The following is a 14499-nucleotide window of genomic DNA, read 5'->3' on the forward strand; positions in this document are numbered from 1 at the left end:
ACCCTCACACAGTCAAAAATCCATGTATAACTTTTGACTCGCCCAAAACTTAACTAATAGCCTGCTGTTTACCAGAAAACTTACCATAACATAAACAATTAACACATTTTATATGCTATATATATTATATACTGTTTTCTCACAGTAAGGTAAGCTAGGGAAGAGAAAATACATTTATTACTCACTAAGTGGAAGTGGATAGTCCTAAAGGACTTCATCCTGATTGTCTTCATGTTGAGTAGGCTGAGGAAGATGACAGTTTGGTCCTGCTGTGCCCAGGCGGCAGAGGCGGAAGAGGTGGAGGAGGTGAAGGGGAGGCAGGGGAGGCAGGCACACTCTATAACTTTTATTGAAAAAAAACCCATGGATAAGTGGACCAGGGCAGTTCAAACCTTGCTGTTCAAGGGCCAACTGTACTTAGAAATGGTTAAGATAATAAATTTTAGGTTATATATTCTTCAGCACAATTAAAAAAAAGAATTAGTGCTGCTAGAAACTATGACCTCTGGAAATCACTGTAGAAGAATCTGGAATTCTTAAATTCTAGGACACCTCTGACTTCTGGGTAGTATGCATGAACTTAAGGGAAAGAAGTATTTATTTCCTCATGAGGGTAAGCTCAGGTGTTTTCCTTAGGACTGTCAGAGTGAAGGAGTGGGCTGGCCTGAACCCTCCCCGAGTTGCCTGGGTTCTCAGGCTCCTCTGCACCTGGAGCTAGTGAGCCAGCCCATGGGCTGAACCTGGCTGGTGTGTACAGAGCCTGCACGTGTCTGCATAGCCTAGGTTGAGGTTTGGACACTTGCTTAGATTCCAAGGTCCTCCTTTGTACCCATTTATTTATATAATAAATAATAATTTTTTTTTTTTTGAGATGGAGTTTACTCTTGTTGCCTAGGCTGGAGTGTAATGGTGGGATCTTGGCTCACTGCAGGAGAAGTGATTCTCCTGCCTCAGTCTCCCGGGTAGCTGGGATTACAGGCACCCGCCAACACGCCCGGATTTTTTTTTGTGTTTTTAGTAGAGACGAGGTTTCAACATGTTGGCCAGGCTGGTCTTGAACTCCTGGCCTCAGGTGATCCTCCCACCTCAGCCTCCCAAAGTGCTGGGATTATAGGCATGAGCCACTGTGCCCAGCCTGGATTTCTTTTTTTTTTTTTTCTGAGACAGTGTCTCGCTCTATGGCCCAGGCTGGAATGCAGTGGCCCGATCTCAGGTCACTGCAACCTCCGCGTCCTGGGCTCAGGTGATCCTCTTACCTCAGCCTCCCAAGTAGCTGGGACTACAGGTGCGCACCACCATGCCCAGCTAATTTTTCTATTTTTTAGTAGAGATGGGGTTTCACCATGTTGGCCAGGCTGGTCTTGAACTTCTGGGCTCAAGCGATCTGCCCATCTCAGCTTCCCAAAGTGCTAGGATTACAGGCCTGAGTGACTGCGCCTGGCAAAGTGTAGGATTTGAAACATAAACTTTTATTCACTTTTGATCTCATTTAACTGTCATAACATGAAGAACTCAACTGAGAACTTACTCTCATAGACTCTTAGGGAAGGACACACACATTTCCCAGTGCCTGTCCAGCACCAGCACGAGTGCTTTGTAGAGATTGCCTCATTTCTTGCCGACATTGCCCTTCTGAAGTGTAGATGGTTTTATTGCCACTGTATAAAGAAGGGTATAGTGTATCCAACGCCCCACAGCTAAGTGACAGGACAAGGATCTCACTCCAGATCTTGTGACTTTAAAAATCACTTTCTTGGCTCTGCTTCTCCTTGTTTCCTAGATGGTGGCCATCTCATGGTCCAGATTTATATACATGTCAGCCTCTAATCAAATGGCACACTTTACATTCGCACGCTGTTTGGCCAAGCCCATTGGCATATAACATACACTATGGTAGCAAGAATTGGCCAGAGGCTCCCCAAGACCAGACTTCTGAATTCCTAACCCCAGCTCCCAAGCCCCAGGCATCCCATAAAATCTTTGCTAGATGTTCAGAAACCTAAAATTTGCTTCTCCACCCCTCCCTTCTCCCCAAGTGGTAAAGACAAAGAACAGACGGCAGGGCTCTTTGTTATTCTTTTATCTGCTAAGTTTACAAAAAGGTTAGACAGTGGAACTTTGCTGAGCAAGCATTCTGTCCCTGAGTTGTCTCTGAGCAGCACCAAATGAGTCTTATCTTCCCCTTGTTATCTCCAAGGACGTAAAACATTTTCTTTTCATGCTTTTTAATTTCTATGTAACATTAGCCATTCAGTTGACCTGAAACATTGCTAGTTTATTTCTAGCTGGCGTGTGTGTGTGTGTGTGTGTGTGTGTGTGTATCAGAGGGTCTATACTGTATAAATACTTCTCTAAATGTTCTTTTCCATAGTGTTGCTCTAAAGTGTCTCATTTACTCAATACTGTCAACTTAGATGCTGAATCATTTTATGCGCCTAAAAGAAATACCTACTCGGATGCTCTAGTTCCCTGGCAAGGGAGAGAGAGGGAGAAAAAGAAAGCTGTTGAAGTGGTGCAAATCCAAACTGCTTTCTTTTTTGCTCATAAGTAGTGCTTTTCAAAGCGTTTGGCATCCCTGCCGTATGGATGTGTCACTGTGTGAGATGACAACAGGATTTGCTGGAAATGTGGGCCACTATTGTATCCGCCTTACGTAACCATGTGGAGTGATGGAAATGGGTGAGCAGCCCGGGATGTAGGCGGTGGCCTGGCCCATGCATCTCCAGAGACCATGAAGACTGCTCAAGCCCTGCATAGGATGTGGATCCAGGCTGTTAAAAAGTTGAGGAGATGGAAAGGCCATGTGAGTCCCTCTGCAAGCTCTCCCCTTGTTTTCCCCAACCTTTCTTCATGGGAAGGGGAGGGAAGCAAAACCATTCTCACAGTGAGTCCTTTATCCTCAGATTGATTTGTGCTTCTGGCATCTTTCAGCAACAAATTGTGAGATTGTAGGTTGTAGTCACTGGTGGGTTTTTAAAAATACTTGTATTAATTTTAGCAGATCTATGTCAAACTGATAGCCTCTTACTGGATCTGTGGATCAAAGGCTGCTGTTTTCCATGTGCTAGGAATCTGTAATGGTTTTGCTTCCTGGGTAGAGCTTAACATACTGGCTTTTGTGTTTGTTCATGTTTGAGAATTTCTTGTTTTGGGATAAAACTTTTTGCTTTCTTACACTGCAGAAATCTATATTCTTATTATGTCTAGGCTTCTAACTTAGAAGAAAAAGTGTTTTTCACATGTTCTTTTTTCCTCTTACAGTTTGAACATATGTGAGTGTTTACTTTTATGGCTTGAGACTTTTATGAAGCATGTCCCTTATGTGGACAGCTTTCGATTAATCTTTGGTTTTAGCTTTGACCTCCATCACTGGGCAGCAGCAGTCTGTGGATACAGAATCTAAAAGCCGCCTGTTCAGGGGGACTTTGGGCAGTGAACACTTCGGTATCTGTTTTGGGGTTGGCTTTTAACATGTTTCTACATTCTTTATGTAAAATGTATAGGATTTTTACCTATCTGGCCAAGATTTTTCAAAGGAAAAAAGCTTTATAAAAAGATTAAAAAAAAACACAACAAATAACTATTTGCCTTAGTTCCTTTCTCTTCTTTTGTCACACAAAAACCTTACTGTTAATGCATTAAGTTTTTTGTTTATGGTAGAAAAGTTAGCTCACTTTTAACTTTCCATGAGGTCTTAAGAATGACCTGTTACAATATAAAGGGGGTTGTCATGAACACTACTTACATGAAAAGTAAAAGTGATAAAGAAAGATGATGAAAGCACATTGAAGATCCTCCTGATGGATAGAATGTTGACACTTGGATTAAAAAGGTGACTTGACGTTTTCTGCATGCACCTCCCCCCACAGCTCCCCAGACCTAACCTGCGTCCCCACTCTGCCCACCGCACCTGCCTTGCTTTACCCTCTTTGCCCCTTTCAAATTACTGGTACCATCCTTCAACTCGCCCTCCTTCCAGTTGAAATTATTATCCCCTCTTCACTTTGCAAAATTCTAACTGCATTGAAAAATTTGCTGTTAAATATACTCATACCTCTTGGTATTAGATCCTTCACCAGGAGTCAGTATTCATTTTGGTGTTCACCCACTCATCTCCCTATTTTTTATTTATTTATTTATTTTATTTTTTTATTTCTTTTTGAGACGGAGTCTTGCTCTGTCGCCCAGGCTGGAGTGCAGTGGCGCGATTTCAGCTCACTGCAAGCTCCACCTCCCGGGTTCGAGCCATTCTCCTGCCTCAGCCTCTCGAGTAGCTGGGACTACAGGTGCCCGCCACCACACCTGGCTAATTTTTTGTATTTTTAGTAGAGATGGGGTTTAACCATGTTAGTCAGGATGGTCTTGATCTCCTGACCTCATGATCCACCCGCCTCGGCCTCCCAAAGTGCTGGGATTACAGGCGCGAGCCATCGCGCCCGGCCTCATCTCCCTATTTTTTAAACTTATGAAATGTTTGGTACTATAAAAGAATTAAATATCTAAATCATGGAGCATAATAATTAAACAAATGCCATGAGCCCATTACACATATCTGCAGACCATCACCAAGACAAAACACGAAGGAAATTTGTGTACCTCCCACCATACTCTGCCTCCTGCCCAGGTCACCTCATCCTGAATGTTATATTTTTCATTTCCTTGCTTTTTCTTTATATTTCCACTGCATGCGTGCGTACACACACACACGCCCCTAAACAATAGATTAATTTTGTTGGCAATTTTTTACTATAGTGAAAAACGCATACCAAAATTTACTGTCTGTACCATTTGTAAATGTACAGTTCAGTAGTGTTAAGTATATTCAAGTTGTTGTAAAACATTGTTTTTTGAGCTATATAAAAATGGTATCACACTCTACAAATCCTTTTGGGGTGTTTTTTTGCTCAACTTTATGTTTGAGATGCATCCCTTTTTTGGTGGTCTGTGTGACTGGTTTGTTCGTCTTCATTGCAGTAAAACATTGTATTTTAATAATGTATCAATTTGTCCATCCTGCCCTTGAGAGATACTGGGATATTTTCCAAGTTTTGGCTGTTGGGAACATTGCTGCTGTGAATACTTTATACATGTATCCTTGTGCATTTAGTCACACGGTTCTCCCGGTGCCTCTGCCTGGGTAGAGGAATCACTGGGTCGTGGAATGTGCATACCTTTAATTCTGATATATGCGTGCTCTTTCTATGGGCCTGCCTATAAAGCTCCCCCTGGTGCTAAGCAGCTACCTGCTGTCATTCAGAGAGAGGTCAGATATTGCTAGCAAGTCTGATCTGCGCATAGCCAAGAACAAGGTGGGTGGGACCAGAGCCCGGTGGCCTAGTTTGAATGTCAGGACCACAGCTCTCAGCTAAGCTGCTGCACCCTGGCAGCCTGTGCCCAGGGATGTTCCTAGAGCTGATGTTCTGAGGAATAAGGATGATTATGTGGGGCGCTCTGTGTTTCTGAAAAATTATATAAATGAGGCAGGAAAGACACTCAGTAGTTTGCTCTTTGGGTACACTTGTAGTTAGTTGGTAAGCTGCCCAAGGGCTTCGGCGATTTTATTCACTGATGTCTCTGAAGTGCCACAAACCACTTGCTTGGCAGAAGGTGGATGCTTAATAAATGTTTTTGCATAAATGAACAAATGAGTGCATAGTGAAGAGTTTTCTGTGAGACCTTCCCAAAAAGTCACAGTTCTGTAGGCTAAATATACATAGTTATGGTGTATCTTTAATGCTCAACAGAGCTACTAAAATTTATTTTTGCTCTAGTTCCCTTCCTTTACAATTAAGATTTTCTCTTTATCACTTGGCTTAGCAGAGCATATATTCTTTGAATATTATGTTAAGTAGCTAATAGTTAATTTTATTACCTGTTAACCATAGGTAAGAAGAAGCCTCGCAATCCGATTGGTTTCAGGCACCAGGCAAGTTAATAGCAAGGTCTGATTGGTGGTGGTAGTGGTAGGAGATTAATCGTCTCTCTGACAAATTTAATTTAAATTACGCTTGCAGGCAGCACAGGACACTTAAAGATAATAGCATCCCATTATTGAAGGGCTGTGAATTTCAAAAGCCAGATTCATTCTACTTGAGCCACATTTAAAAAATAAAATTTTGCAGGAACTCATTTATTTGGCTAAATGATAAACAAATTTAAATCCAAAACTTTGAAGAGTTTGTAGTTTTAAATTCCAGAATAGAAATGTATTTTAAAAGTAATGTACTCATAAAAATATTCTCTATAATAGCACAGCTCCTTGGGATATTCAACATTTTTTTGGTATGTAGCATTGCCCAATCTTGGGGATGATTGTCATAGTCCCAGTTAGTTTTTTTTCCTGATAATTTTAAAGTAAGTTTTGTGGGGAGGATGCCATGTAATTTTTTTCCCCCTTAATTCATGGGGCTATAACTATATCCAAAGAAGAGTTGGCAAATATATTTATTTTACCACAACTTCTAGATTAATTCACTTTGTTGAAATTTGACAGCTTTGAGGTACAAGAAGGCATTGAGAAGATGAGCTTGGAGAAGTGGGCATGCTCATAAGGTCATTTCTGGGTGGTAGTGGCTTAGTTTTACTAAGGCCATATCTAAAACTGAAGTTGGCAAGGAGTTAGTAAGGTGTTCTATGGAAATGGAAAAGGGCAACCAATTCTGACTTACTGCAGGAGTTCAGTTGAGTGTCTGCTTTCTTTTTCTTTTCTTTCTTTATTTTTTTTTTTTGAGACAGAGTCTCGCTCTGGAGTGCAGTGGCGCAATCTCAGCTCATTGCAACCTCCACCTCCCAGGTTCAAGTGATTCTCTTGCTTCAGCCTCCCAAGTAGCTGGGACTACAGATATGTGCCACCACGCCCGGCTAATTTTTTGTGTTTTTGGTAGAGACAGGGTTTCACCATGTTGGCCAGGCTGGTCTTGAACTGCTGGCCCCAAGTGATCCACCTGCCTTGGCCTCCCAAAGTGTTGGGATTATAGGCGTGAACCACCACGCCCGACCCGGTTTCTGCTTTCTGTTTCCATTTAAGAAAACTTTTTGGCCGGGCGTGGTGGCTCACACCTGTAATCCCAGCGCTTTGGGAGGCCGAGGCGGGCGGATCATCTAAGGTTGGGAGTTTGAGACCAGCCTGACCAGCATGGCGAAACCCCGCCTCTACTAAAAATACAAAAATTAGCTGGGTGCGGTGGCGCATGCCTGTAATCCCAACTACTCGGGTGGCTGAGGCAGGAGAATCGCTAAAACCCAGGAGGCAGAGGTTGCAGTGAGCCCAGATCGTGCCATTGCACTCCAGCCTGGGCAACAAGAGCGAAACTCCATCTCAAAAAAAAAAAAACTTTTTAACAAATATGTACAACTTCATTAAAATCTTGGAAAATTTATTGTGCTGCCACATATTGGAAAATGCTGTTTTAGACACATGCAGAATTCCAGAGAGGTATGGCTATAGAGCACATCTAGAAAGTCAGACCATAAGCACCTGAGTTTTTAGTCCACCCACCTCACGTATGCTATCAAAGAAGCAGAGAGCCACGAATTCGATAGAAACTTTCTTTAAGAAAATTTGTAGGCTGGGCACGGTGTCTCACACCTGTAATCCCGGCATTTTGGGAGGCTAAGGCAGGCGGACCATTTGAGGTCAGGAGTTTGAGATGAGCCTGGCCAACATGGTGAAACCGTGTCTCTACCAAAAATACAAAAAAATGAGCTGGGTGTGGTGGCGCACAACTGTAATCCCAGCTACTCGGGAGGCTGAGGTATGCGAATCACTTGAACCCAGGAGGCAGAGGTTGCAGTGAACCTAGATCACACCCCTGCATTCCAGCCTGGGTGACAGAGTGAGACCCCGTCCCCCCACCCCCCCCCCCAAAAAAGTAGCAGCAGTCAGTGCTTCAGTTATATTAATTGAATGATGAATGAATAGTGTATCCATCTCTTGATGTATTAAAAAGAAAAAACTTTGAGTGCCTACTCTGTGTGCCAGACACTGTTGTAGCAGATAATGGGACAAAGATGATTAGGATACAAAAATTTCACCTGAAAATTCACTTTTATTTTTTAAAATTGAAGAACAGTCGTCACAGTGAACAGACTTTAAGTAATTGGGGAGTTTTACATAATTTAGATAATAATCTTTTGGAATGTTTACATATTTCCTTGTGTTGATGGGCCTTCATTTAATCTAAATCTTGCACTTTTGGGCTGCTTGCGTCCCTGGCACCCCAGGCCCCATTCACCACCCAGTCCCAGGATTGCTGGTAGCACAGATCTCTCGTTCTGGCCTTTTTCAGGTATTTTGAGTTCTCTTTTTTTTTTTTCTTCTTATTAAATATACAGATGGGGTCTCACTATGTTGCTCAGGTTGGTTGTAAACTCCTGCACTCAACTGATCACCCCGCCTCAGCCTCCTGAGTAGCTGGGACTATGGCATGTGCCACCATGCCTGGCTAACTTTAAAAATTTTTTGTAGAGATGGGGTCTCACTATGTTGCACAGGCTGGCCTTGAACTCCTAGGCTCAAGCGATCCTCTCGCTTCAGCCTGAGTGCTGGAAATACAGACGTGAGCCACTGCACCCAGCCCTCTTCTAATTTCTTAAAACATAAACACATAGTCCGGGCAGCTTGGTGGCTCATGCCTGTAATCCCAGCACTTTGGGAGGCCGAGCAGGTGGATCATGAGGTCAGGAGTTTGAGACCAGCCTGATCAACATGGTGAAGCCCCATCTCTACTAAAATACAAAAATTAGCCAGGCGTGGTGGTGCGCACCTGTAATCCTAGCTACCCAGGAGACTGAGTCAGGAGAATCGCTTGAACCTGGGAGGCAGAGGTTGCAGTGAGTGAAGATCACGCCACTGTACTCCGGCCTGGGTGACAGAACGAGACTCCGTCTCAAAGAAAACAAAACAAAACAAAAAACCAACATATACACATATTATAGATATTCCATTTTTGTCTGTGGCTGGTATTTCAAATATTTAAAGTCTTTGATTCTTCAGTTTATTTTACCTCTCACTCATGGTGATGTGCGTGTTTAAATTGTGGGCTCATTTCCTTGGATACATACTATCTGGGGAATCTTTGAGGGCTGTGTTTGAGTGTGATCTCTGGAGAGGATTCTCATCTGCCTTTGTGTACTTGGTGGTATGGCCAGTGCAGAGCCCCAGTAGGCATGAGTGTTTGGCAGGGTGTGGTCACGTCTGTAATATGAATGCCCAAACCTGTGTGAATACAGGTCTGTTGATAGAAATTCTCCAGGGTTTTATTTTTAGTTATTTCCACTCCACCCATAGCCAAGGATGAGACAGTCACTGCATCTCCATCTGTGTGCTGGTATTTTTTTCCCCTAATAGATCCACCCAGACCTGATCTCCCACCCTGTTTGGATCCCCAGCCTCCTCTAAATGCCTGCTTCAGTGCTGGTTTATCTCTGTGGTTCTGAGTGTTCTTGGCGTTTCTAGCTTTCTCACAGGCAGCCTGCATTTAATGGATTATTATTTTTAAAATGATACCACCAGTTTTAGTTTTTTCTGGATACCTACTTTGGAATATTGTCAGAGATGGAAGTCCCAGTGGTCCATTTATGAAGACATTCATCTTTCATACTCAGTGATACAGATGGAGAAAAAGCCGAAAGATCCCGCAGATCACCCAATTGGGCATACCCTGTGATAAGGCTAAGGATATTTTTAGACATAAACATGCAGAAAACTTGCCTACGAGGTCACCTTTGACAGGAAGAGGGGGAGAATGATTTAAAAAAAAGAATCTATTTGAAACTAGATATTTTTAAAGGGGTTTTATGCTGATAATGTTTTGGAATAGTGATAATAAAAGGACTCAGCACTTAACATTCCATTCTTTTTAGGGTCTGTCTCTCACTATGTATTTCACTTACCTTTCAAGTATTGTTTCTAGTTTCATTTCATTGAAGGAGAGTGTGTTTGAAAATAGGTAGCATAATGAACAGATATTAACTCTTTTTTGGTATGGAAAGTGTGAGCTGGACTTTATGTCGAGGCATTTTGAATGATAATTTTATTTCTAGCATTGAAAAGGTTGTGGTTTTCATCAGATTGGTTTTGTTCTTTTAAAACAGGCCCCAGGCATGGAAGAGCTGATATGGGAACAGTACACTGTGACCCTACAAAAGGTGAGTTCTGCACATTTCATATATTCTACAGTCATGTTCTTGATTTTACGGATCATGGATCTTATTTATTTTCACCTACACACAGTTTTGGCTTTTTTTTTCCCTTGAGGTGCATAATGCATTATAGATACTAACTGGCAATAATTGCTATGTTAACAAAGATTTGCATGCTATTGTATTTTTTGATTAAGGACTGTTTAATATGGAACATTTTAGAGGTTATTTAGTGTATACTCTTATCTCCAGCTAGAACAGGTTATGAAAGAGAGAAAAGAAAGGGAAGAATGAAAATGACCTGTACTGTTTAAGGATGTGGAGGGAGCTTTTTACAACTTCTGTAATTTTAATTATGACATATTATACATACTTTATAACTCTTAAAAAGTGTAGCATCCAAGAGACCGTAAGTCATTTGTGTGAGGCTGAGCTGGAGAACTGCACTCGTGGTTCTGCATTTTTTTTTTTTTTTTTTTTTGAGACGGAATTGCACTCTTGTCGCCCAGGCTGGAGTACAGTGGTGCAATCTCGGCTCAGCGCAACCTCCGCCTCCCGGGTTCAACCAATGTTCCTGCCCCAGCCTCCCAAGTAGCTGGGATTACAGGCGCCTATCACCACGCCCGGCTAATTTTGTATTTTTAATAGAGACGGGGTTTCTCCATGTTGGTCAGGCTGGTCTCGAACTCCTGACCTCAGGTGATCCACCCGCCTTGGCCCGCAAAGTGCTGGGGTTACAGGCGTGAGCCACCGTGCCCAGACGGTTCCACGTTTTTATTCCGTCAAGCTGCCTTCCGGTCATCATCACTGTGATTTTCCTGGTTTTTCTGCAGGGTTTCTTCTGGCTCTGAATTCCTCCAAGGTCTGACATCTCCTAGAGGGACCATAAGTTCCTCATAGGAAGAGTTTTCCTTTGACCCTCAGAACTGTGAGCTTCAAGCTTTGTCTTCTATGAAAATTAAAGACATTTCTGAATTTAATGTTATTGAATTAATCCACGTAGAAAAAAATGTCTCTGGGCCAGTGCCCAGGTACCCAGACTTCCAGATCAGTAATCACAATTTCTTCATTTGAGGGGTTTTGTCTGCTTAGGTCTTATTTTTCAACTCTCCTCGTCTTTCTGACTCTCCTCTGCCCTTTCCCTGAGCATTTCATGCATTCCTTGAGTTGTGGACCCAAAATTGGCAGAGGTCAGAGATTTTTTTAGGCTTGGCATAGAGGATGGAGCTGCCTCTGTCTAAAACCAGGTGCCGGCTGGTGGTGCTGCCAAATTCAAAGCCATGTGATTAATAGACAACACCCCCAACCTGTTTTGAGTTTGTAATTGTGTATAATCAGTCAGCATAGTGGGCCTCTCGTGGGAAACTTTCCTTGGAAAGGAAGATTTTCTTTTAGTCTCGGAGTAAATTTTTATATAATCGAACCCAGATTTAAGAATATACAGTCAAATATACTCATATTATCTGGATGAAACTGGGCTTAGATACATATATATATTTTTGAAATGGAATCTCATTCAGTCGCCCAGGCTGGAGTGTAATTGCATGATCTCAGCTCACTGCAACCTTGACCTCCTAGGTTCAAGTGATTTTCCTGCTCCAGCCTCCTAAGTAGCTGGGATTACAGGGGTGTGCCACCATACCTGGCTAATTTTTGTATTTTTAGTAGAGATGGGGTTTTGCCATGTTGGCCAGGCTGATCTCGAACTCCTGGACTCAAGCAATTCACCCGCCTTGGCCTCCCAAAGTGCTGGGATTACAGGTGTGAGCCACCGCACCTGGCCCAGGCTTAGCTTTTTAAAACACAAATGAATTAGGATTATGTATTATCTATGCTCACCATTGTGCATTGCTAGACTGATCATGGATGTAATAAATCTTATTTCCGATCTTCCATGCATGTAGAAAAGGGTTTAGTGCTTTGCTTTCTCATGAGATCTCAACACACATTTTATGTTCAAATTTTATCTTTAAAATCCAGTTACGGGCCGGGCGCAGTAACTCACGCCTGTAATCCCCACACTTTGGGAGGCGGAGACAGGTGGATCACAAGGTCAGGAGATCAAGACCATCCTGGCCAACATGGTGAAACCCTCCCTGTCTCTACTAAAAATACAAGAATTAGCTGGGTGTGGTGGCACATGCCTGTAGTCCCAGCTACTCAGGAGACTGAGGCAGGAGAATCACTTGAACCTAGGAGGCAGGGGTTGCAGTGAGCCAGCACCACTGCACTCCAGCCTGGCAACAGAGCAAGACTCCGTCTCAAAAAAAAAAAAAAAAAAAAACACAAATCCATTTACTTCTTTTTCACTGTATGTTGAAATGAAACTACCAACACATCTACTTTGAAGTTAAAGGTATACTTTAAAAATACAATTTTAGGCAGACATAAGAAAGAACGAAATATGTCCTTTGCAGCAACACGAATGTACCTGGAGGCCATTATCCTAAGCAAATTAATGCTGAAACAGAAAACCAAATACTGCATGTTCTCACTTAGAAGTGGGAGCTAAACATTGGGTACACACAGACACAAAGATAGGAACAGTAAACACTGGGAACTCCAAAAGTACGGAGGGAGGGAGAGGAGCAAAGTTTGAAAAACTACTTCTTGGGTACTGTGTTCGGTACTTGGGTGACAGGATCATTAGAAGCCCAAACCTCAGCATCAGACAATACCCATGATAACAAACCTGCACATGTACTCCTGAATCTAAAATAAAAATAAAAATAAAATTAAAAAGGATTGGCTAGCACTGGGAAGAGCAGTCTTTTCCTGCCCAGCTAGAAAGTTGTGGGTTTTTTTTGTTTTTTAGAGACTTCTCCATTTGCCCAATTTAAAGTGCAGAAGCTGCCTTGGCTTGTTGCAGCCTTGACCTCACAGGCTCAGGTGATTCTCCCACCTCAGCCTCCCAAGTGTCTGGGACTACAGATGTGCACCACCATGACCAGCTAATTTTTTGTATTTCTAGTAAAGACAGGGTTTTGCCATGTTGTCCAGGCTGGTCTTGAGCTGCTGGACTCAAGCAATCTGCCTGCATTGGCCTCCCAAAGTGCTGGGATTATAGACATGAGCCATGAGCCTAGGCAGAAGGTTTTTTTTTTTAATATGTCAAAACATCACAATATACAGAAGAATTAAAAATATTTACAGTACAGGCCAGGCACAATGGCTGTCTGTTGTAATCCCAGTGCTTTGGGAGGTTGAGGCAGGAGGCTCATTTGAGCCCAGAAATTTGAGGCTGTAGTGAGTAGTGATCACACCGCTGCACTCCAGCCTAGCAACAGATCAAAACTCTGTCTCTTAAAAAACAAATACAGTAAGGAAATCTGAAAATTAAAAAATACAGTTTTAGTACAGGTTCAGTTTTTACTGAAGTTGTTCCAGCTCGGGCCAGCATGATGCAAAGAGGTACAACGGGTGCTTCAAACAGTACGTCCCTATTTGGACTGAAGACATTGTTTCCTATCCCGGCCAGCTTCTAGTGATAACTCCAGTCTGCACTATCAATCTTTTCCAGCCTCTACAGGCTGTTTCTTTCAGATAAGGAATTTCCCTTTATAGACCTGTCAGCTGACAATGACTATGCTTTGTTTTGTTTCTCATTTGTTTCTGTAAGCCCATCTGTTCCTGAACAGTCTCTGGTTATTGATTTGACCTTTATTTTATTGAGTGCTTGTAATAAATCCTGAAAGCCACTTATTGAAGGATTTTTAATATTTCTCCTCTCTGATGTACAGGATTCCAAAAGAGGATTTGGAATTGCAGTGTCCGGAGGCAGAGACAACCCCCACTTTGAAAATGGAGAAACGTCAATTGTCATTTCTGATGTGCTCCCGGGTGGGCCTGCTGATGGGCTGCTCCAGTGAGTGTCCTCCCTCGCCCCGCAGCCCCTACCAGCCCTACTGGTTGGCCCTAGACGGGGTATTTTGGTTGGTGTCCACTTTATTTAAAAAAAAGAAAAAAATAACAAACTTTTATATAATATTTGAAAAGTCTTCAAGCTGGAATGGAAGCCATAACACACCATGTTTGAATAATGCCCAAACCTTGGGAACACCCCAGCTTTGGAGCGAGGAGGGCAGTTGTTTCCGTAAGACGATAGTTCCAAACATCCCTCCTAGGTTTAGGAATCATTTCTGAACATGGAGTTTTAAATTGGCATGCTTCTCAACCCTGATGCTTAACCAACACTGTTTATGTTTGTTTTAATTTATATTCTTTAAGAATTTAATGAGGAGACTTTGGTTTATTGATTATCTTATTTGTAAGAGTGATGTGGAAGTTGGGACAATTTACTATAGGAAAACCACAAGTTTTCCAACTGCCAGCTTTCTGACCTGAAGAAGTAACACC

The 14499-nt window shown here is 42.5% G+C and overlaps 1 protein-coding gene across 16 annotated transcripts in view; it reads left to right on the forward strand.

Moving 5' to 3' along the window:
• TJP2 (tight junction protein 2) overlaps positions 1-14499 on the forward strand; it is a 133211-nt gene that overhangs the window by 80478 nt on the left and 38234 nt on the right. For 13 of the 16 annotated variants that reach the window (XM_009456699.5, XM_063788536.1, XM_063788535.1 and 10 more), the window contains 2 exons: positions 10096-10149; positions 13884-14008. In XM_009456699.5, the coding sequence (XP_009454974.3) occupies positions 10105-10149; positions 13884-14008 (170 nt within the window). In that variant the 5' untranslated portion in view covers positions 10096-10104. Of the gene's footprint in view, positions 1-2236; positions 2804-10095; positions 10150-13883; positions 14009-14499 lie in introns of those variants that run through there. The other 3 variants (XM_003312129.6, XM_054658165.2, XM_009456696.5) reach the window with 2 other exon arrangements.

This window comes from Pan troglodytes, chromosome 11 (genome assembly GCF_028858775.2).
Source record: "Pan troglodytes isolate AG18354 chromosome 11, NHGRI_mPanTro3-v2.0_pri, whole genome shotgun sequence".
Classification (NCBI taxonomy): domain Eukaryota; kingdom Metazoa; phylum Chordata; class Mammalia; order Primates; family Hominidae; genus Pan; species Pan troglodytes.